This window comes from Rhinatrema bivittatum, chromosome 5, assembly GCF_901001135.1.
Source record: "Rhinatrema bivittatum chromosome 5, aRhiBiv1.1, whole genome shotgun sequence".
Taxonomy (NCBI): domain Eukaryota; kingdom Metazoa; phylum Chordata; class Amphibia; order Gymnophiona; family Rhinatrematidae; genus Rhinatrema; species Rhinatrema bivittatum.
In genome coordinates this window covers 64,205,702-64,229,601 of record NC_042619.1, presented here as the reverse complement: position 1 = coordinate 64,229,601, position 23,900 = coordinate 64,205,702, and the positions used below count along the sequence as shown (strand labels likewise).

Below are 23,900 nucleotides of genomic sequence, written 5' to 3'. Positions count from 1 at the left end.
TGATTCCAGCAGCTGACATATGGGCAGATGTTTCAGAAGAGTCATATGCTGCTTGTACTTCGTGTTTGCCTGACTCTAGACCTTTTTGAAAAAGGGCATTGAGTGTTACTTGCTGTTGTTGAGGAAGATTATCAGCTATGTCTTGTACCTGTTTCCACAAATTTCTTTGATATTGCGTCATATATAATTGATATGCCGCAATACGGGACACGAGCATGGACCTCTGGAAGACTTTTCTTCCTAACCCATCCAGAAATTTTTGCTCTTTCCCTGGAGGAGCAGATGAGTGAAGCTTTTGCTTCCTTGATTTTTTCTGTGCTGATTCCACCACAACTAACTGGTGTGGCAGTTGTGGTTTTTGAAAACCTGGTGTGTGTTGGACCAGGTATGTTGCGTCCGTTCTTCTGTTAACAGGTGGTAAAGAACAGGGATGCTCCCATAGGCGGTGCTGGAGATCTAGGAGCACTTCATGGATTGGTATAGCCATGACTTCCTTGGATGCATCTACAAACTGGAGGACCTCCAGTGTTTTATGTCTGGTGTCCTCTTCTGTAATGAGCTCAAAAGGAATGGTATCCACCATCTCCTTAATGAAATTTGCAAAAGAAAGACACTCTGGCGGGGACTTCCTTCTTTCAGATATAAGGTCTTCTGTATCCGTATCTGTATCAACGTCCTCCCAAGGACTGTAGTGGGGTTGAAAATGGGACCCAAGTGGATCCAGAGTGTCCTGGGGAAGAGGATGCTTTGGCATTCAAGCAGATTTTGATGGTTTCCCCGGAATATGCTTTGGCATCGATGGAGGTAAAAAAGGCATCGATGGGGAATCAAATGGCACCGATGGGAATCGATGGTTAGCATCGCCGATGGACCAGGCTGAGAGGGCATCAATGGACCAGGAAGCGGCATCGATGGCCTGTGGGGCTTTTGTAAACCCGATGGATCTGGTAAGGGATCAGAGTCCCCTTCATCATCTTCCAATGAGCCTGGAATGGATATAGCTGGAGTCATCGGAAGATCCTTTGGCATTGATGGTATGGATGGAGTCATTGGAGGATCCATCGATGGTTTCGGTGCAGGCTGTGGGAAGAAACTGATTAAGGCATCGAGTCTGCTGAGCAGAGGTGCCAGTACTAACGGCTCCGGTGTCGGTGCCGACGTTGGAATTGGCATTGGTGTCGGTTGAAATTTTTGAAAAACCTCAATGACTGCCTGTTGAATCATGGAAGTCACTTCTTCCCTGGAGATTGGGACTGGGTCCACTGTCACAAGAGAAGGTAAGACTGGCGCTAGTGGCTCTTCCACATTTGGATGTGGTGGACACCGATCCTGATGGAGAGCGCCTCGGTGTCTCAGGTACAGAGGGGCATGATGGCTCTTGTACCCGGACCCGTTTTGCCATTGGCTCGATGGCCATCGATGCCGATGTGAAAACCGATTCTCCTGATGGAACGGAGTCTGATTGATGATGATGGCGTCATTTCTCTTGATGCTCTTTGCTAGACATCAAGGACGATGCTATCGAAGATCCCGATGGGGATGGTGATGGACAGTCATCGGACTTTTTCTTTCCTCGATGTTGTTCAGTGGAGGAAGGAATTTTCTTCGGTGACGACTGCGAAGATGTTGGAGTGATTTCCTTAAAAAGTTCCTCCATTTTGTCCAGTCGGGCACGCCTGCCCTTCAGAGTCATCTGAGCGCAGGTGGAACATGCGCGGACATTGTGGCCTGATCCCGGGCAAAGTACACAGATGTCATATGGGTCTGTTACTGACATCGTTTGGGGGCAACTTGGACATTTCTTAAATCCCGTGGCCATGGTAAAAAATAGGGTCGGGTAACGGTCGGTGGCCTGTGGATACCGAAGTGAAGTAACAGGGACAGATGAAAAAATGACCAAAAAACGGTATTGTCGAAGGGAGACCTGTGTAGGGTATTTTTTTTTACAGAAATTATTAATTTTTCTGTGAGGAAAAGTTTGTGAGAGAAATCGCAGAGCTCCTGAAATGTGAGGCTAACAGCAATGTGGAAAAAAAGAGACTGAAGGGAGACTCCTGCGGCTGCAGGGATCATGGCATGCTGGGCATGCTCAGTAGGCTCAGTGTGCAGTCAAAAGTTTCTAGAAACTTTGACAGAAAGTTTTCCGTGATAGGGCTCCATCCAGTGATGTCACCCATATTTGAGGACTACCATCCTGCTTGTCCTGGGATAATAGGTGTACCTTTATAAATCTTATGTACAGTCAAAATACAAGTTTCTGTGCATTTAGAACATTGAGCAAACAATTTGATGATTTTTCTATCCAACTCCACCTCAAAGATTGTCATAACACGGAGATCAGCCTCAAAAGGAAGTGGTCGTCCTCCATAGCCCACTGGAAGCCAACTTCGATGTGAATTTGTGGGCAATTGCAAAATATACATGAAGTAACAATTACATTTTATTTATTTTAAAATTATTTATTGGTTGCACACTCCAAAGATCACAGTGATTAAAAGAATTACATTCATAATTAAAGCAAAAAACATTAGTACACATAAAAATACAATCATAAATAATGATCTATCCATCATTTCCCTGTTCAGTTTACAGCATCAACCTTTGACTGTTTATAGCCTTCCTGGTTGCTTCATTGTTTTTTTGATAACACATTTACTGTATGCTTGTTTACACAACCAGGTTTTTAGATCTTTTAAAAAAAAATTTATGAATCGACTGAAGCAAGGTGTTCCTCAGAATAGGAATAGCAACTGATATAGCCCTCCCACATACTTCTCCTAGGTGTGCCTGTTAGATGGTAGGGTTAGTTAATAAACCTTGGTTTGCCAATCTTAGATAACCACTTAATATCATGTTTTGTGATAAACTGTAGAACCAGAAATTCAAGAATCTTATTTTTTGAACAGGCGAGTGTATGTTCCAACATAATATACAAAAGCTAGAGGATTTCTTTCTGAATAAGTTACTTTAGAAGGAGCAGCTAGAAGACAACCCTGAACTGATGTCCCAAAATGTTAACTGTAGAACCAGAAACACAGAACATGACAACGTTGGCACCTTTAAATAGTCAACCACAAAAAAGTCCTCTACCAAAACAGTGGTACAAAACATGAACATGACGTTTCAGAGGATCCACAATCAAGTAGGCAAATGTCTGGTCATGGTTTTTTGTCGAAGGATAGCACATACCATTTTCATCCTAGGAGGGAAAAAAAGGTAATAACATATGTGGAATACTAAATGTTGAAACTATACAGTTAAGAGGTTAATTTTCAAAAGGATCTAACTACTGAATTAGGCATCTAGATTGGACTGTCTGAAATTTTATCCCAGCTAGGCAAAATTTTATCCCAGCTAGGCAAAATTTAGTCACTTAAAAAGCGGGTGGCCTCAGGGGCATGGTTAGGATGGGGGAAAGAACTGAGATGTCCAACCCTAGATACTACAATAGGAAGCCCAAATCTAGCCACTCAGATTTTGGGCAACTAGATGCCAGCTCATTTTCAGCCACAAACCTACCTGCTTAGATTTGTCTGACAATGAGTTTAATTTAGTTGCCCGAAATTGACTGGCAAAATCAGACAACAAGCTGCAGGCTGAAATTCATGCACTGAGTGCAAAAAACGAATGCAAATAATTTTTTAAAAATTAAAATTAGTAGTGCAGGTTTATAAACAGGTGTGTTTATTCAATCTCCTGTCCTCTACATTCTTCGGGTAAAAGTAAGCATGTTGTTCAACCATGCAGACAGGTTGGGCAATTTTTAAAGCCCTGATTTCTCATCAGGTAGAATGCTTTATTACCCAAAGAAAAGGATAAGAATATAGCCCTCCCTACACACAAGGTATTTGGAAATGTCTATACAACTTTTTGTCTGTGGTTTACTACCACTATTCTTGCGCCTGTGTTTAAATTTTGAGGACTATTTTAAAAGGGTTTATCCAAGTAAATAGATATTTTTCCATGGATAAGCAGGCTGAATTAGACATGCTATTTGGGTACCTCATGAACATTCTTCAAGACAGAGCTTTGCTCTGCTGCACCTGTGTGGCACTTCCCACATGCAGCGCATCATCGATCTCCTCAGTTCATTTTTTTCCACGCTCAGGCACGGACATCTTTTTTGCTTTTCTTTCTTTTGTGTCTCCAGCCTTGCTCTTTTTCTTTACTTTCAGATTACAGATAGGAACCGGTACTCGCTCCTTGAGGGCCCATGTTCCTGGACACTCTGAAGATTCTCTACTGCTTGGAAGCTATCACTGCTACAAACAATTGTGAGTTACCATCGCTCTCTCAGAGCTTTCCCTGAAACCAGGTACTCACTCCTCGAGGGCCTAAAACCTTTCCAGCTCTTGAGCTTCCTTGAGACCTTATGTGAGTTTTGTCATCTAGTTCTGTTCATGAACTCTGCCTACTCACTTTCTACAGTTTCTCAACAGCTCAGCCATCCTGGATCGCTGTTCCAGTATCTGAGGGACTACAGCCCTGCCGGGCATATCAGCTCACTACTGCCACCTCTGGTGGTTTCAAAAACCTGTTTAATAAAAGAACTAATGTGTGTCTGTCTCCATACTCAAGCCTAGCCGGTGTCCCTCTTGGGATATCCTCCCGGGGGTGTGGTCATCTGCCACCGGCCCAGGGATCCACTCACAACTATATCAGATTCATTATAGATTTCTACTCCTTAGCAAGACGATATCTGAGACACTACAAGATTGCTACTCCTCACAGAGAATAAATACATCAGATTGCTGACTCCTTCTTCTTTATGAGCCAATAAGAACAAATTGCTACTCCGCAGTGTAACTTACAGCAGATTTTTTACAGATTGCTAACTCCTATCTGATTGCTCCTCCCATCAGATAGAGGAACACAACACTCACAGATCATCCCGTGCACTACTCTGATGCAAATGCATTCTTAGCGCTGCTAAAGGCCTCACACCAATACAAAGAAATTCCGGCTCCAAGCACCATCGAGATGCCTCCTCCCAAGTGTCAAGAAAGGCCTTGGACAAGAGCCGTGTCACTTCTAGCTCGACACATCAGTGCAGACCTTGAGGCAAAGACCAACACAGGAAGTCACAACGCATATTGCACTGCATCCCACAATGCATGGCGCATTGACTCAGACGCATCGCCTGTCCAAGCACGATGCTTACTCGATGCACTGCAAGGATTTGTCGATGCATATGACGTCGAAGAGAGATGATATAAACAGATCCACTATCTCAGCCGAGAGGATTGATTCCCAAAGGGGCTAGAGTCCACATCGAGAGAAGAAGAGACTGAAGCCTACTTCCCTGGCTCGTTCTAGACAGCGTGTGGACACGATCCTGGACGTACTATCCCAACCACCTTGGGCTTCTCCGCCAAAACCTGTCTGCATCAGCTCCAGATCCTCCTCCTCCCAGGAGAACCATATGGTTCATTCAGATTTATCCCCCTGACCGCACCTTCAAAAATTAATTCTTCAGGAGGAACTCACTGATACTTCATGCATATCCAGCACAGCTCTCTGCTTCAACGGCAGGAGAGAAGAAAAACTGATACTTCACGCATATCCAGCATAGCTCTCTGCTTCAACGGCAGGGAAGAAGAAAAACTGATACTTCACGCATATCCAGCATAGCTCTCTGCTTCAACGGCAGGGGAGAATAAAAACTGATACTTCACGCATATCCAGCACAGCTCTCTGCTTCAACGGCAGGGGAGAATAAAAACTGATACTTCACGCATATCCAGCACAGCTCTCTGCTTCAACGGCAGGAGAGAAGAAAAACTGATACCTCACGCATATCCAGCATAGCTCTCTGCTTCAATGGCAGGAGAGAATAAAAACTGATACTTCACGCATATCCAGCATAGCTCTCTGCTTCAACGGCAGGGGAGAAGAAAAACAACCAATAAGGGCTGAATAACACAGTCTGGGTAAAACAAATAAGCATGGGTGTAGCTTGCTTGTTGCAGCGGTTACTACCCCTAACTAATCAAGCTTGATACTTCACTTGGATGCAGCTCCATCACTGCTCTCTACATTAATGGTGGGGGTGGAAGGGAAATAGAACCAAAGAACTAAGAGAAACAGATAAGTATGAGAAAAAAATGTGTGAAGCTTGCTGGGCAGACTGGATGGGCCGTTTGGTCTTCTTCTGCCGTCATTTCTATAAGCATCCTGCAGCGGAGAAAGGTTCCTGGAAAGCTATTCAACCTCCCTTGGAGATATTATCTGCAGCTGTTCACCCTTGGAGAAGGTGTTCTCAGTCTCCTTTTTTTGCCCCAAATCAGGGGGCACCTGTGGATCTGCATACCAATCACTCACAGCAGGCTATGGATCAGATCTCCTCCATTATTAAAAGTCTGTTCTCGTCTTTGCATCCTGCCATCTCACCTCTGCACCTTCCAGGTCCAGGTGGGGACAGGATTTCAGACTGTACCCCTTCCTCTCCGATGGCATCAATATTGCTACCTCTGGATAGGGAGCAGGATATTTGGCTGCAATTACTGCAGACGATTCACTCAGAATCTCCATGGGATTTTTCCCCTGCCAGCTTGACAGGTCTTCTATCTGATCCCCTGGAAGAGCCTCCGTTCCATTTGTCTCCTCCAGAGGTCCTGACCTATTCACGGTTCGTGGAAAAGCTGGGCAATTTCTTGGAGGTAGAGGTCCATAACTTACCTGATTCTCAAGAAGAGGTCTTTCATATTCTGAAAATCCTACAAGTGACGGCCAAGCCCTTGGCTCATCCGTCACATAAGGTGCTTGATGTAGTGCTGTTTAAAATGTGGGAGTCCCCTCACACCAACTTACCGTATCAGTTTCCAGAAAGTTGGATCTAAAGTTTAGATTGCAGAAGTCTGTGACATACGGAGTCATCCAACTCCCGCACACGTTACTGGTTGTAGAGTTGGTGATAAAAGGCGCAAATAAGTCAAAATTACATGCATCTACTTCGCCACTAAAAGAACAAAGACTGCTTGATAACTTCGCTAAGAAGTCCTTTAATAACGCAATGATAGCCTCCCAGATTCAGCAGCACCAACTCTATATAGTACATTATTTATATAAGTGTCTGCAATTATCGAAGTCCTTCTTACGCTCAGATATGTGCCAACCAATCACACCTCACCCCTTTTTCGACATGGAAGAGGGGTTGCGATACTCTCTGAGAGCGGTTTACGAATCCTTCAATTCCTCTTCCAAAACATCTGCCACTGCCATCACTGCTTGCTGAATAGCCTGGCTCTGTTCTAGTCCCATCAGGGAGGACATCCATGACCAGCTAGCCAATTTGCCCTGCTCAGGCGATAACCTGTTCAGTGACAGTGGCCCAGATGAAAGAGCAGAATGTAGCAGTCCAATCCCTCTCGGGGACTTTGAACTCTTAGCTACAGGGAAGCATTTTTATCACCAGTATCAAAAGCCTTACTACTATCAGTGGAAACTGAACAGGAGTTTCTAGCCATTCATGCCTCAACCATACCAACCTTTTCAGCCAACTCATTCCCAGTCCCAACCTGCCCAACCTAGAGTGCACCCAAGGGACCAGAAACAGCAAAAGCCCTTGCAACCAACAATCCCATAGTCGCCTCAATCTTTTTAATATTATCCCAGCCACAGCCTCACTTACCAGTGGGAGGCAGAATACACCATTTTTCCTTGGAGTGGAGCCGCATTACCTTGGATCAGTAGGTCCTACAAATTGTCTGCAAGGGTTATCATCTTAATTTCTTCACTTAGCCTTCCCTTCCCCATCGCACCGGCCGGTTGAAGGATGTTTCTCAATTACCTCTTCTGGAACAAGAAATCCAGTCCTTACTCTGTCAACGGGCCATCCAACCGGTGCCCAAACACCTAGTCAACTCAGGTTACTACTCCCAATACTTCCTCATTCTGAAGCGGTCCGGGGGTCTCTGACCAATTCTAAGCCTATGCTTCATAAACAAACACCTTCAGGAGGAAAAGATGACATCCCTCAAGCTGCTCCTACCTTCCATTCAGAGGAATGATTGGATGTGTTCATTAGATCTCAAGGATGCCTACACCCATATTCCAATACATCCTCCTGCTGGCAGTTCCTGTGCTTCCAGGTAGCTCTGAGGCACTACCAGTACAATGTCTTATCCTTTAGCCTTTCTTCGGCTCCAAGAGTTTTCAGCAAATGTTTGGCTGTGGCAGTGGCTCACCTATGATGCCAGGGAATCCAAGTATTTCCCTATCTGGATGACTGGATGATAGTTTCCTGCAACATCTGGAAACAACCATTACTTTTCTGGAGTCGCTGGGATTCCTCATCCACTACGAGAAGTCAGTATTCAAACTGACCCAGATACTGCAGTTCATAGGGGCAAAAACAGACTCTGTCCACAGGAGAGAATCGATTGGATTTGTCATCTTTGCTCAGAATTGTTCCTCAATTGTTCCTCAGTCTTTTTAATATTATCCCAGCCACAGGGTCAACGTGTGTCAAATCCTTGTACTCCTAGGTCACATGGCAGCAGCCATCCATATAGTATCTCACACTCATCTACATATGTGGTGGCTTTAATGGGGTTTGAAGTCTCAATGGACCCAATAATGTCAACCGATGTCGGCAAAAGTAACTTTGTCAGATTCCATGCGGAAAGAAATTCATTGGTAGTTGAATCCCGAAGTCTTAACTATAGGAGCTACTCTTTTTGATCCCTCCCACAACCTAGTACTCACTACTAACGCTTCCCCAGCACTACAAGACTCAGGGACAATGGTCATGAGAGGAACAGTCATTCCAGATCAATCTCCTGGAACTCAGAGCCATGAGATGCATTCTAATAGCCTTGCACATCTACCGCGAAGCCACTACCTCTTGATTCATACGAACAAACAAGTGGCCATGTTTTACGTGAACAATCAGGGCGGCTGGGAATCCTGGCTCCTTTGCAGAGAGGTAGCATGAACCTGGGAGTGGGCCCTCGACAACTCAATAATCCTAAGGGTCACATATTTGCCAGGAATAGCAAATATGTTGGCCGACCGGCTAAGCAGAGTGGTCTCTCAACCAGTCTGTGGCAGACAAAATATTTCTACAGTGGGTTCAGCTTTGGTTGGATCTTTTCGCCACCAAAACAAATCGGAAATTGCCACAGTTCCGTTCAATCTGTTCCAGCCGGCTCAGAAGAACACAGGATGGCTTTCTCATACTGTGGACGATAGGTCTCCTGTATGTGTTTCCCCCGATTCCACTCATCTCAAGAACGGTTCAGAAGATGATCTGGAACAGGGCTTGCAAGATTCTCAGCACCGGCATGGCCGAGGTAGCCCTGATTTGTATATCTGGTTCAGTATTCCAAGCGCAGTCCAATATCTCTCAGTCAAGAACCAGATCTCTTAAGTCAGGAGGGGGTCTCCCTTCTTCACCCTCTCCACTCATCCCTTCATCTGACTGCCTGGATGTTGAATGCAAATTCTTGCAGAATTTAACTCTTTCAGCAGATATACAACAAGTTATCATTGCAGCAAGAAAGCATTAACCAGGCGTAACTATTTCTTCAAGTGGAAAGCAGAGTTGCTTATCTGTAACAAGTGTTCTCCTAGGACAGCAGGATGTTAGCCCTCACACATGGGTGATATCATCTGATCGAGCCCGGCATGGAAAAAGTATGTCAAAGTTTCTAGAAACTTTGACTGGCACACTGAGCATGCCCAGCATACCACTATCTTCATAAGGTCCCTCTTCAGTCTTGTAACATAGTAATATGAAAAAATATGCATAACGAAACCAAACTCTACGGGGTGGCAGGCAGGTTTTGTGAGGACTAACATCCTGCTTGTCCTAGAACACCTGATACAGGTAAGCAACTCTGCTTTCTCCAAGGACAAGCAGGATGGTAGTCCTCACACATGGGTGAATCCCTAGCTACAGGCCGTTTTATGAAGACAAAAAGACCAACAGACACCTAACCACATGCCAATGGGCACAACAGTGGTGCTGTTGGTAACAGAGGGAGACAGCCTGAACTCGAAAAAAGGGCCGTAGGTAGGAAGAGTTGGGTTTTACAGCTAAAAGAAATTCCAGAGGACAGACTGCCCGAAGCTGCTATTGCGTTCGCCATCCCTGTCCAGACAGTAGTGAGAGGCAAAAATGTGGAGAGAACTCCACATCGCAGCTTTACATAAAAACATAAGAAATTGCCATGCTGGGTCAGACCAAGGGTCCATGAAGCCTAACATCCTGTTTCCCACAGAGGCCAAACCAGGCCACAAGAACCTGGCAAGTACCCAAACACCAAGAAGATCCCATGCTACTGATGCAATTAATAGCAGTGGCTATTCCCTAAGTAAAATTGATTAATAGCCATTAATGGACTTCTCCTCCAAGAACTTATCCAAACCTTTTTTGAACCCAGCTACACTAACTGCACTAACCACATCCTCTGGCAACAAATTGCAGATCTCGTCCACAGGACCTGCTCTCAAGTGGGCCACTGAAGTTGCCATGGCTCTAACACTGTGAGCCTTGACATGGCCCCCAAGCTGCAGTCCCACCTGAGAATAACAGAAGGAGAAACAATTAGCCAGCCAGTTGGACAGGATCTGCTTAGCAACCACAACTCCTAATCTGTCAAAAGAGATGAAGAGTTGCGTAGACTGCCTATGGCTTGCCGTTCATGCCAAACAGAAGGCTATGGCTCTCTTGCAATCCAGACTGCAGAGCCCGTTCACCTTGGTGCGAATGAGACCTGGGAAAAAGTTGGGTAGGACGATTAACTGGTTAAGTTGGAAATCAGTCACTACCTTAGGCAGGAACTTAGGGTGCATGTGCAGAACCGCCCCATCATGGAAGAACTTTGTGTAGCATGGATACGTCACCAAGGCCTGAAGCTCACTGACTATGTGCTGATGTGACCACGACCAGAAATATGACCTTCTAGGTCAGGTACTTGAGGTACGCAGCAGCTCAAAAGGAGCTTTTATGAGCTGAGCCAACACTACGTTAAGATCCCAGGACACCACAGGAGGCCGCAGGGGAGGTTTCAACTGAAGCAGACCATGCATAAGATGACCTACAATGGGGTTGCACAGAGATGGGCGAACCATCCACACCCTGGTAGTAGGCACCGATCGCACTCAGATGTATCCTAAAGGAATTGGTCTTTAAGCCAGTATATGAAAGAGTATAGGAGGAAATCAAGCAGCTTCAGTGTAGAGAAGGGGAACGGATCTAGGCCGTAATGCTCACACCACACAGAAATCCTCTACCACTTCAGGCCATAAGACTTCCTAGTGGAAGGCTTCCTGTAAGGCACCAAAGACTTGAGACACATCATCAGAGAGGTTGAGGGGCTGCAGAACCAACTTCTCAACATCAAGGCTATTAGGGACAAGGTGCAGCCTCCCCCTATCCTACGTGATGAGGTTTGGGGAACTCCCCACATTGATCGGTTCCTGGGAGAGATCCCACAAGATCAGGAACCAGATCTGCCTCAGCTAGTGAGGGGCTATGAGGATCATTCTTCCCCTGTCCTGTGAGAGCTTCAGGAGTCTTCATCACCAGTGGAAGCAGAGGATATGTATACAGAAGGCCCTTGTCTCAACGGCAGGCAAAGGCATCTGAGGCTGCTTTGCTGTCCCCTTTGGACAGGGAGCAGAACTGATCCACCTTCCTGTTGCAGAGGGATGCAAACAGATCCACTTCCGGGGTCCCCCAGAGGTGGAATATCCAATCCGCTGCTTCTTGTTTCAGAGACCACTCGTGGTATCGGAAGGCTCGTCTCAGCCTATCCGCCTCCGCATTTTCCATCTCAGCTAGGTACATGTCTCGAAGCACCATGTCCTGCGACAAAGCCCAAGACCAGATCCGAACGGCTTCTTGGCACAGGAGGAACAACTTTGTAGCTCCCTGTTTGTTGATGTCACACATTGCCACCTGGTTGTCTGTCTGGATCAGACCCACTTTGTGGTCAGTCTATCCCTGAACGCCCAGAGCATGTACTGGATCACACGAAGCTCCAGGACGTTGATCTGACATTATGCTTCCTGGGTGGATCATACGTCCTGGGTGCAAAGCCCCTCCAAATGGGCACCCCACCCCAGGTTGGATGCATCCATAGTGCACTTAATCTGGACAGGGGGACTTTGAAAAGGCACCCCCTGCTCCAAGTGGGCCAGACTCTCCCAACAAGACAGAGTGTCCCGGAGAGGTGGAGTAACACGGATGTGGATGTAGAGGTCCTGTGTGGTTAGCCACCACTGAGACCGCAAGGTCCATTGAGCTCTGTGCATATGCAAGCGAGCTAAGGAAGTAACATGGACAGTCACGGCCATGTGTCCCAAGAGTCACAGCATATGGCGTGCCGAAACCTGCCACTGAGGAGATGGGTTGAAATGGGACTTTAGATAGTTGATACTAAACCCCAGGGACTCTAACACCCGAACATTCAGGCGCAGAGACCATACCGTTCCTTCCTGGGTGGGGCTCTTGACAAGCCAATTGACCGGGTAGGGGAACACATGCATCCCCATCCTGCAGAGGTACATACCCACCATGGTCAGGCACATGGTGAAGACACGTGGGGCTGAGGACAGGCCGAACGGGGAATCAGGGTACCCAAAAAAACCATCTTGAACTTTACTCTTTTTAGAAACTTGTTCAAGGTTCTCAAGTCTAGAATGGGACGGAGTCCCCCTGTTCTCTATGGAATCAGGAAATATCAAGAGTAGAACTCCCGCCCCCTCTGATTCAGTGGAACGGGCTCAACGGCCCTGGCTATTACAAGGGCAGCGGGTTCCGCCAACAGTATTTCCTGATGCAAGGAGCGACCCCAAGAAGGGCATGGGGGAGAGTCCGGAGAGACACCCAGAAAGGTTAGCTGGTACCCTTGATGCACGATGGACAGAACCAACTGGTCTGATGTAATAAGAACATGCCATATTGGGTCAGACCAGTGGTCCATCAAGCCCAGCATCCTGTTTCCAACAGTGGCCAATCCAGGCCATAAGAACCTGGCAACTACCCAAAAACTAAATCTATTCCATGTTACCACTGCTAGTAATAGCAGTGGCTATTTTCTAAGTCAACTTAATAGCAGGTAATGGACTTCTCCTTTAAGAACTTATCCAATCCTTTTTTAAAACACAGCTATACTAACTGCACTAACCACATCCTCTGGCAACAAATTCCAGAGTTTAATTGTGCGTTGAGTAAAAAAGAACTTTCTCCGATTAGTTTTAAATGTGCCACATGCTAACTTCATGGAGTGCCCCCTAGTCTATTATCCGAAAGAGTAAATAACCGATTCACATCTACCCGTTCTAGACCTCTCATGATTTTAAACACTTCTATCATATCCCCCCTCAGCAGTCTCTTCTCCAAGCTGAAAAGTCCTAATCTCTTTAGTCTTTCCTCATAGGGGAGCTGTTCCATTCCCCGTATCATTTTGGTAGCCCTTCTCTGTACCTTCTCCATCGCAATTATATCTTTTTTCAGATGCGGCGACCAGAATTTTACACAGTATTCAAGGTGCGGTCTCACCATGGAGCGATACAGAGGCATTATGACACTTTCCGTTTTATTCACCATTCCCAACATTCTGTAAGCTTTTTTTGACTGCCGCAGCTGTTATGAACTCCTCTGCCCGTGAGTCCCCCCGCGAGCAGGCTCACTCACCATGTGGGTTTTCTTCACCCGACGCGGCAGGACGCCACCATCAGGCCTCCTGCGCGGCTGGAGCCGCGGACTGTCTCTGCCCTCGCGGCCCAGAGGCCGCCCTGGATGTCCTTCCTCTATGTGGCACGGTGCCGCTGCTGACTTCTGCCATCTTCGCAGCCAGATGCTGCTGCCGACGCCAGCGTCTTCTTCGCGGCCCTAGGCCGCAAGGCCCGGCCCCATCCGGTGGCTGGAGCCGCCCCCGGGGCTCCCCGCAGCGGCTGGAGCTGCTGCCGTCAGGGCCTGCTCCTCAGGCCCAGCCTGCGTCTGTACGCACAGAAACTGTGCAGGCCGCTGTCCATGGTCCTGCACAGCCCTGCTTCCTGCTCCTTAGGTGCCGGCGCGCGCCTCTCTGCCAGATTTAAAGGGCCAGACACAGGAAGTGTGCTAGCCCCACCTAGGGAGTGGACTTCCTGCTTTAGCCCTATAAAAGAGCTGCTCAGTCAGTCTGTCGTTGCCTTGCATCTGAGTTACATCCCCTCTGGAGACTCCTGCCTGCCAGAGTCTTGTAAGGTCTTCTGTTCTTCGTGGAGCTCCTCGTCTTGTCTGCCTTCTACCACGTTTTTGTGTCTTGGTGTCTTGCCTGAGGTCCCGCTCCATGTTCTGATGTCTCGTCATGATCTTCCACTTCCTGATGTGCCTGCCTTTCTGGATGTTTTTCCCTGCGTCTTCGCCTGGTGCTCCTGAGCCTTCTGTTCCTGTAGAGCTGTGGTTCTCGGATGGTGTGTGCCCGAGAATGGAGCGGTCTGCAGGTGGGATTGGTCCCTGTGCTCCGGAGTTTCTGTTCCCGCCAGCCATAGATGGAGCTTCGGGTGACATCGATTCCGTCATTGGAGTTCCTCCTTGCCTGGGTCTTCCCTGCGCTTGTCCTGCTCTCCTCGTGGTCCGTGACCAGCCTCCAAGGGCTGTGTAGGGCGCGCAGTGGGACAGGATGGTACGCAACTCAGTCCCGCAGGTGGCCTGAGTAGGGCGCCCTGAGAGACAGTGCAATTATCCTTCCTCCCAGCTGTGGTCAAGTTCCAAGTGTCTTTGTCCGTGATGCCGTTGCATCAACCCAAGTGTTTTCGTCAGTGATGCCGTCGCATCGACCATAGTCCTGTCTACATGTCAAGGCCTGTCTGCCCTCAACCTCAGGCCAGGCCTGCTGCTCCATGCTGTTCCGCAGCAAGTCAGAAAGGGCTTGGAATGGTCGGAGGACCATTCAACTTCCAACATCATCCTGTGTTGGCCTTGGGAGCTTGCAGGCCTGGCAGAGGGTCAGACAGTCAGCCACGCTGAGACACGCTGTCAACCCTCGGCTCGGCCCTGAAGGTCTGGGCTCGGGCCGAGGCCCAAGGGCACACTAAATCACCCGCTGCTAACAGCAGCACACTGAACCGACGATTTCAATGTGTTATCCACTATGACGCCTAGATCTCTTTCTTGGGTTGTAGCACCTAATATGGAAACTAACATTGTGTAACTATAGCATGGGTTATTTTTCCCTATATGCATCACCTTGCACTTATCCACATTAAATTTCATCTGCCATTTGGATGCCCAATTTTCCAGTCTCACAAGGTCTTCCTGCAATTTATCACAATCTGCTTGTGATTTAACTACTCTGAACAATTTTGCATCATCTGCAAATTTGATTATCTCACTCGTCGTATTTCTTTCCAGATCATTTATAAATATATTGAAAAGTAAGGGTCCCAATACAGATCTCTGAGGCACTCCACTGCCCACTCCCTTCCACTGAGAAAATTGTCCATTTAATCCTACTCTCTGTTTCCTGTCTTTTAGCCAGTTTGCAATCCATGAAAGGACATCGCCACCTATCCCATGACTTTTTACTTTTCCTAGAAGCCTCTCATGAGGAACTTTGTCAAACGCCTTCTGAAACTCCAAGTATACTACATCTACTGGTTCACTTTTATCCACATGTTTATTAACTCCTTCAAAAAAGTGAAGCAGATTTGTGAGGCAACACTTGCCTTGGGTAAAGCCATACTGACTTTGTTCCATTAAACCTTGTCTTTCTATATGTTCTGTGATTTTGATGTTTAGAACATTTTCCACTATTTTTCCTGGCACTGAAGTCAGGCTAACCGGTCTGTAGTTTCCCGGATCGCCCCTGGAGCCCTTTTTAAATATTGGGGTTACATTAGCTATCCTCCAGTCTTCAGATACAAAGGATGATTTTAATGATAGTTTACAAATTTTTACTAATAGGTCTGACATTTCATTCTTTAGTTCCTTCAGAACTCTGGGGTGCATACCATCCGGTCCAGGTGATTTACTACTCTTCAGATTGTCAATCAGGTCTACCACATCTTCTAGGTTCACCATGATTTGATTCAGTCCCTCTGAATCATTACCCATGAAAACCTTCTCCATTACGGGTACCTCCCCAACATCCTCTTCAGTAAACACCGAAGCAAAGAAATCATTTAATCTTTCCGCGATGGCCTTATCTTCTCAATGGTCCAGGAAGAACCGTCGTCAGCCCCCAACTGGAGGGTCCTGCGAGGAGGGTACAGGTAGTAGGCTTACGTTCCCTCGCAGCCAGTCAAAACCCCGTAGCGGGACTGGTCTGGGGTGCCGGATGACATCTCGGGGTCTTCTACTGTCTACAGCGGCACCTAGAGTCCACCTGCTGGGCACGGATGCAAGAAGTGTGAGGAGAGTATTTCCTCTAGCAGTAGAAGGACCTCCTTGGTCCCTAACTTTCTGGCCAAAGATGATAGGTCTGACATACTGGCCGAGAGATGCTGCAGGGTCTTATGATGATCCTTCAATTGAACCACAGAATCCCTCACCTTGTCACCAAAAAGTTTGTCACCAGTATAGGGGAGGTCTGTGTGTCTCTCCTGCACCACCGGGTGGAGGTCTGAGGGCCTAAGCTAGGCCATCTGGTGGGCACCAAATCCTGTGGCCGCCGTTTCAAAAAACATCATAGGCTTGCCGCATTCCAGACCCTACTGGATGACCGCTGAAAATTCGTCTTACTGCTGCTGAAGCAAGCGCTTGGTCAGCTCCTGGATCTGCTTCCAGAGGGTTTGAGAATACTCCTTCATATTAAGCTGGTAGGAGGCGATCTGGGCAATCAACATGATGCCCTGAAACACTTTCCTACCTAACGCATCCAGCGCCCTGTGCTCCCGTCCTGGAGGGGCGGAGGCGTGTGTACAAGAGCGCTTGGCCCACTTAAGGGCAGACTCTGCCACAACCTACTGGTGAGGGGGCTGACACCTCTCAAACCCCATAACATGTTGGACCAAATATACTGCATTTGCCTTCCTGTTCACCGGAGGCATGGAGATGGGCTATTCCCAAATTCTAAGGAGCAACTCCTTGACAATCTCATGGACGGGAACTACCACCATCTCCTTCGGGGCATACACAAACAGGAGAACCTCCAGCATCTTGTGTCTGGCATCCTCCTCCATAAGAAGTTGGAATAGAATGGCCTCAAATATTACCTGCACGAAACCAGAGAAGGTTAAGTCCTCAGGTAGGGACCGGCGCCGCTCCTCTGGAGGAGACGGGTCCAAGGGAAGGTCACCAGTGTCATCAGAAGAAGACTTGGAGGTATCATCCCCCCACGGGTCATAAGGGGTGTCATATTCGCTAAGACTACCCGGAGACACCTGTGGGGGGGGGGAGGGGGAGCCTTTCCAGGCCCAACAGCTTGGGCAGAGAGGGCATCAAAGGTCCCAAAGGACCTGGAGCCGGACTGGGTAATGCTGGCTGCGGAACAGAGGGCCTCGACAGCCCCTTTGGCTTTGAAGGCGCCCTTCTCCTTAGAGGACCCCACAATGGGGATAGCTTCAGGAGGAGGCGGCACCGTGGCTGCTGGGGCATCGATAGCACCCTGGGATATGGCATGGGCTGTATATGGAGAATGCAGAGCAGAACATCGAGGCGCTCCAGCAGCGGTGCCAACATTGAAGGGGCAGGATTTGGCACCAGTGGGCCAGGGCAGCTCAATGCCCTGCAGGGCTCAAACAACCACTAACTGCACCCTGTGTTTAAGATCCTCCTCGAAGGCTGCCAAGGACAGGACAGTCTGAGGAGGAGGAGGTGCAGCCAAATCCCACTCAGGGCCCCGAGGGGAATCGGCACCCAGCACTGGAATCTGTGAGGAACACCTCGGACTCTGGCCTTGATGGAAGGCGATACCTCCTCGTCATAGGGTCACTTCAGAGACATTACAGCAGGCACTAGTGCCAACCCAAACTCGGCACCTTGCGAGAATGGAGACTGCTGGTGATGTTTTTGGGACTTCCTATGGTGCTCGGCCAGGTCTTTCCCTGGCACAGAGGATGAAGGAGATGATCCCGAAGTCCTTCAGCGAGAGAAGGCCTATGAAGGCCGATCTCCAGCACCCTTCTCCCCCGGAGGCCCTGGAAGAGGGATGGACACTGAGGGATCGGTGTCAATTGGCTCTTTGTGCCCCTTCGGCATAGATGCCCCTGAGGCCAGTGTTGAGGCCTCGGACGTCCTGGACCTTAACAGCTTCTCCATCTTGTCCAGGAGGGTGTGCCGGCTTTTAGGGATCATCTGGTCGCAAAAACAGCCCTGGATGTCATGCAATGCCCCCAAGCAAAGGATACACACCTCATGCAGACAGCTGTTCCCTGGTCAGATCATTTTATCATCAAACTAACAGGTTTCTATACTTCAAAATCTTCATATTCTCACCCAACAAAAAATTCATCTACAAAAGAAAACTGATTGACCTTGACCAATTTGGCAGTTACCTCTCAGTACAACTTGCATTACCACCTAATCCTGACATTCAAGCTGACATTGACAACAATTTCATAAACTGTTGTAACATAGTGACTAATTCCTATGACACTTTGCTCCCAAAAAAACTCTGTAAAACCCGCTCACGTGATCATGCTCCCTGGTACACAACTGAATTACACAACTTAAAGACAAAATTAAGTCGCCTATCCAAAAAAATCCTATCCAAGAACAAAAAAATGCTTACTATACTTGTCTGAACCACTACAAAAAGCAAATAAAAGAAAACACACTACAAAAAACGAATTTCTGCCGCCAATGGCAACAATAATGTTTTATTTAACATTGTAAAATCCCTGATAACAACAAATAACAGATCAGCTATCAAACTCCTTCTGTAGTAACTTGCTAACCATTTTAAAGACAAAATTTCTTCCCTTTCATCAAAATTTGACCGCTTACCAATTCTGCTCAACACCCAAACTCCCTCCGCCCATTCCTGGGCCGAATTTTCCACCATTTCAATAGATACAACAATCCAAATTCTTTCGAAAATAAAAATCTCAAACCGTTCGTTCAACCCTTGCCCTGGCAAACTATTATGTGACATCCGTGAATCCCTAGCTCCCTCATTAACTCATTTAATCAACTTATCATTAGCATCTGGAATTTTCCCGGCATCATTAAAAAACAACACCTCCATTCTCCCTATGCCCAAGAAATAAACCTCTGATGTTAATCTCTTACGTAACTACTGTCGCATAGCATCCCTCACTACCCCAGCGAAAATAATTGAATCTGTCACTTTACACCAACTGAACGATTACATCGAGGATAACAACATCTTACACCCAAATCAACACGGCTTTAGAAAAGGTCATAGCACCAAAACTCTTCTTCTGTCATCATTTGACTCCATAATTCGAGGCTTCAACTCTAACATTTATTTATTTATTTATTTAATTATTTTCTATACCGACATTCATGACACATGTCATATCATATCTGTTTACATCAAACCAGGGTAAAATTCACATTAGATATTTATAACAAAATGTTATACATTCTCATACTTATGCTCATACTTCTTGACATCTCCGTTGCTTTCAATACCTTAAACCATGAAATCCTTTGCAATAATCTTCAAAACATTGGTATCACCGGTAAGGTCTTCGATTGGTTCAAATCCATTTTACAGCACGGCCCCCAACAAATCAATGCTCTCTGTTCCACGCGCAGGTGACCAGAGGCAGGCAGAGCTCCGGAGTCTCAATGCGTGGATGAGACGATGGTGCAAGGAAGAGGGATTCAGTTTTGTTAGGAACTGGGGAACCTTTTGGGGAAGGGGGAGTCTCTTCCGAAGGGATGGGCTCCACCTTAACCAAGGTGGAACCAGACTGCTGGCACTAACCTTTAAAAGGAGATAGAGCAGCTTTTAAACTAGAACATAGGGGAAAGCCGACAGTCGCTCAGCAGAGCATGGTTCGGAGAGAGGTATCTTTAAAGGATACTAATGATGCATTAGAATTAGGGCATCCCGACAGTGAGGTTCCAATAATTAGAAAAGTAGTCCATGTGCCTGTAACTAAAAACTTACCTGAGCTAAAAAATGTTGGGATTACTACCTGATAATCCCCTTTTCCTTAGTGTAGACAGATGGACTCAGTACAAATGGGATAGTATCCGCGTGCTAGCAGTTGGAGACGGATCTGACGTCAGCACGGGGGCGTATATATCCCCACAGGAAGCGTAGCTATTCAGTAATCTTCCTTGCAAAAGCTGTTATAGTGTACTGACGCACAGTTAAAAAGTGAAACAGGATTCCCCTGACCGACTGATAGTAGCTGGAGACCGCCGGCATTCCCAACCAAAAGGCGTGGACACCTGGTAGAGTGTACGCTCTCATGGAAACAGATGACATGGCTTACCTGGAATCGGTGATACCCATGTACGCAGGCAGCTGGGCGGGATGCTGAGTCCATCTGTCTACACTAAGGAAAAGGGGATTATCAGGTAGTAATCCCAACATTTCCTGGCGTGTAGCCAGATGGACTCAGTACAAATGGGATGTACAAAAGCTTTACTCCCCACCTGGGCGGGAGGCTGCCTGAGGCCCATGTAACACCGCCCTGGCAAATGCTGAGTCCTCCCTGGCCTGGACATCCAGGCGGTAGAATCTGGAAAAGGTATGAAGGGAGGACCATGTCGCCGCTTTACAGATTTCCGCAGGCGATAGCATCCTGGATTCCGCCCAGGATGCTGCTTGAGCTCGGGTAGAATGAGCCTTGACATGTAGAGGCGGGGTTTTTCCAGCCTCTACGTAAGCTGCCCGGATAACTTCCTTGATCCAGCGGGCGATGGTGGTCCGAGAGGCTGCTTCACCTTGTTTCTTCCCGCTGTGCAGGACGAACAGATGGTCCGTCTTTCGTAGGTCTTGTGTAAGTTCCAAATATCTGGGCAGCAATCTGCCAATGTCGAGATGGCGCAATAAACGCCCTTCTTCAGATTTCCTCAGCCCCGCCGTGGTAGGCAAGGTTATGGTCTGATTAAGATGAAACCGTGAAACCACCTTAGGTAGAAAGGAGGGAACCGTATGAAGATGGATAGCCTCTGGAGTGATCCTGAGAAATGGATCCCGGCAGGACAATGCTTGTAGCTCTGAGATGCGGCGGGCTGAACATACAGCCAGCAAGAATACCATCTTCAAAGTAAGGGAACGAAGAGACAGGCCCCGAAGGGGTGGAAAGGTGGATCTCGCAAGGAAATCCAAAACAAGGTTGAGGTTCCACAAAGGCACAGGCCACTTCAGTGGCGGACGAATATGCTTGACCCCCTGCAGGAAGCGAGAAACATCCTGGTGCTTAGCGATGGTCTTGCCAGCCCTCCTGGGACCATAACAAGACAGCGCAGCCACCTGAACTTTGATGGAGCTGAGGGAGAGACCCTTCTGAAGGCCATCCTGCAGGAAATCCAACACAATAGAGATCGTGGTTGCATGTGGATTGGTGCCATGCGAGTCGCACCAGGCTTCAAATACTCTCCAGATCCTGATGTATGTGAGGGATGTGGAAAACTTGCGAGCTCGGAGGAGGGTATCAATCACGGGCTCCGAGTAACCCCTCTTCTTCAATCTAGCCCTCTCAAGGGCCATACCGTAAGAGAGAATTGAGCCGGATCCTCGTGAAGAATGGGACCTTGATGTAGAAGGTCCCGAAGAGGAGGCAGGGGAAGGGGCTCCCCTGCCAGTAGTCTTCTCATGTCTGCATACCAGGGTCATCTTGGCCAGTCTGGCGCCACTAGAAGGACTAGGCCCTGGTGCCTCTGAATCTTGCGGATGACAGCGCCTATCAGAGGCCACGAAGGAAAGGCGTACAGTAGAGTCCCTGGAGGCCACGGCTGAACCAGGGCATCGATTCCGTGTGAGCACGGGTCGCGCTTGCGGCTGAAGAATCTGGGTACTTGAGCATTGGACCCGTCTGCCAGGAGATCCATGACCGGAAACCCCCAATGATCCACAATCATCTGGAAGGCCGTGGGTGAGAGCTGCCACTCTCCCGGATTTAGGCGTTCCCTGCTGAGGAAGTCTGCTGTGGTATTGTCCTTCCCGGCGATGTGGACGGCGGAGATGTCCTGAAGATTCACCTCCGCCCAAGTCATCAGAGGGGCGATCTCCAGAGATACCTGTCGGCTTCTGGTTCCGCCCTGACGATTGAGGTATGCCACCGTGGTGGCGTTGTCGGACATCACTCTGACCGCCCTGTTCCGCAGTCTGTGGGCAAATTGAAGGCAGGCCAATCGGACAGCCCGGGCCTCTAGACGGTTGATGTTCCACGCCGCCTCTTCCCTGTTCCACCGCCCTTGTGCGGTGAGTTCTTCGCAGTGTGCGCCCCAGCCGCTTAGGCTGGCATCCGTGGTGAGCACAATCCACGTGGGTGAGGACATCTTCGATCCCCTGCTCATGTGGTTGGACTGCAACCACCACCGTAACTGGGTGCGCACTCGGGCAGGTAGAGGTAGGTGCGCGGAGTAGGTCCGCAGATGGGGACTCCAGCGAGAGAGCAGGGCGTGTTGGAGAGGCCTCATATGGGCCCTCGCCCAGGGCACCACTTCCAGGGTGGATGCCATGAGACCAAGAACCTGCAGATAATCCCAGGCGGTGGGTCGACTGGCTCCCATCAAAGACCGGATATGCTGCTGAAGGTTCAACGTCCTCTTGGCGGTGAGACTGACCGTGTCTGCCCGGGTGTCGAACTGTACTCCCAGGTATTCCAGGGACTGGGAAGGCTGTAGGCAGCTCTTGCCGAGGTTGATAACCCAGCCCAGGCTTTCCAGAAGGGCTATCACTCTGTCGGTGGTCCGAAGGCTCTCCTCTCGAGACTTCGCCCTGATCAGCCAGTCGTCTAGGTAGGGATGGACCAGAATTCCTTCCCGCCTGAGCGCCGCCGCTACTACTACCACCACCTTGGTGAATGTCCGTGGCGATGTCGCCAACCCAAAGGGCAGGGCCCGAAACTGGAAATGGCGGCCTAGAACCTTGAAGCGTAGGTAGCGCTGATGATCCGGATATGCAGGTATGCCTCTGACAGGTCTAATGCGGTTGTCCGTACCAGGTCAGATGCCGCATCCGTAAGGAACGAAAGAGCAGATTCCATGTCCGCCGCTGGAGCGTTGTTCTTAACCTGTGACAAACAGGCACGCGTCACCACCGTGCAGCAGGTGGCGATCCGTAAAGATAAAGCCGCCACCTCAAAGGCCTGACGCAGAATGGCGTCCAGTCGTCGATCATGCGGCTCCCTGAGGGCCGTCCCCCCTTCAACTGGAATGGTAGTGCGCTTGACCACCGCGCTAATCAAGGCGTCCACCTAAGGGCACGCCAGCAGATCCTGGATAGCCGGCGCCAATGGGTACATGCTCGTCAGAGCCCGACCCCCTTTGAAGGCAGCCGCTGGAGCCGCCCATTCTAAATCAATCAGTTGTTGCGCCGCCTGTAAGAATGGAAAATGGCGGGCCGTAGGACGAAGACCTTCCAGTAGGGGGTTCTGCGCAGAAGGTATCGAAGCGCTGGGACCTGTAATATCCAATTCCGCCAGACACTGAGACACCAGGTCGGAGAGATCCTCCTTAGGGAAGAACCACCTCATGGTTCGATATGGCTCAGTCCCTGGAGGGAGGTCCCCCTCGTCCGGGAGTTCGGACTCGTCCTGCGAGACCTCCTGGTCTGACTGATCTGGGCTATCCATCGGTGGGAAGTCCCGCTCGCGATAAGGTTGTGAAGGCCCAGGAACAGGATCCGCAGGAGCTGCCACCGGAGCAGCCGCCGCAGGCGCAGCCACCGCAGGAACTACAGGAACCGTAGGGCCTGGATGGGCAGCCGTTTGCATCTGAACAAAAGCATGAATTCCCTTAAAGAGATCCACCCAGGAAATGGAAGCAGCCTCTAAGCGCCGGGGTACAAGCTCCCCCGGGATGCCGGATTGGTCGA

The 23,900-nt window shown here is 48.6% G+C and overlaps 1 protein-coding gene across 3 annotated transcripts in view; it reads right to left on the bottom strand.

Moving 5' to 3' along the window:
* Positions 1-2,455: 2,455 nt before the first annotated feature.
* The window catches only part of LOC115091987 (cilia- and flagella-associated protein 300-like), a 110,457-nt gene continuing 89,012 nt past the window's right edge, over positions 2,456-23,900 (bottom strand). For 2 of the 3 annotated variants that reach the window (XM_029602404.1, XM_029602405.1), the window contains exon 7: positions 2,456-3,199. In XM_029602404.1, the coding sequence (XP_029458264.1) occupies positions 3,068-3,199 (132 nt within the window). In that variant the 3' untranslated portion in view covers positions 2,456-3,067. The remainder of the gene's footprint in view (positions 3,200-23,900) is intronic. The other variant, XM_029602406.1, reaches the window with a different exon arrangement.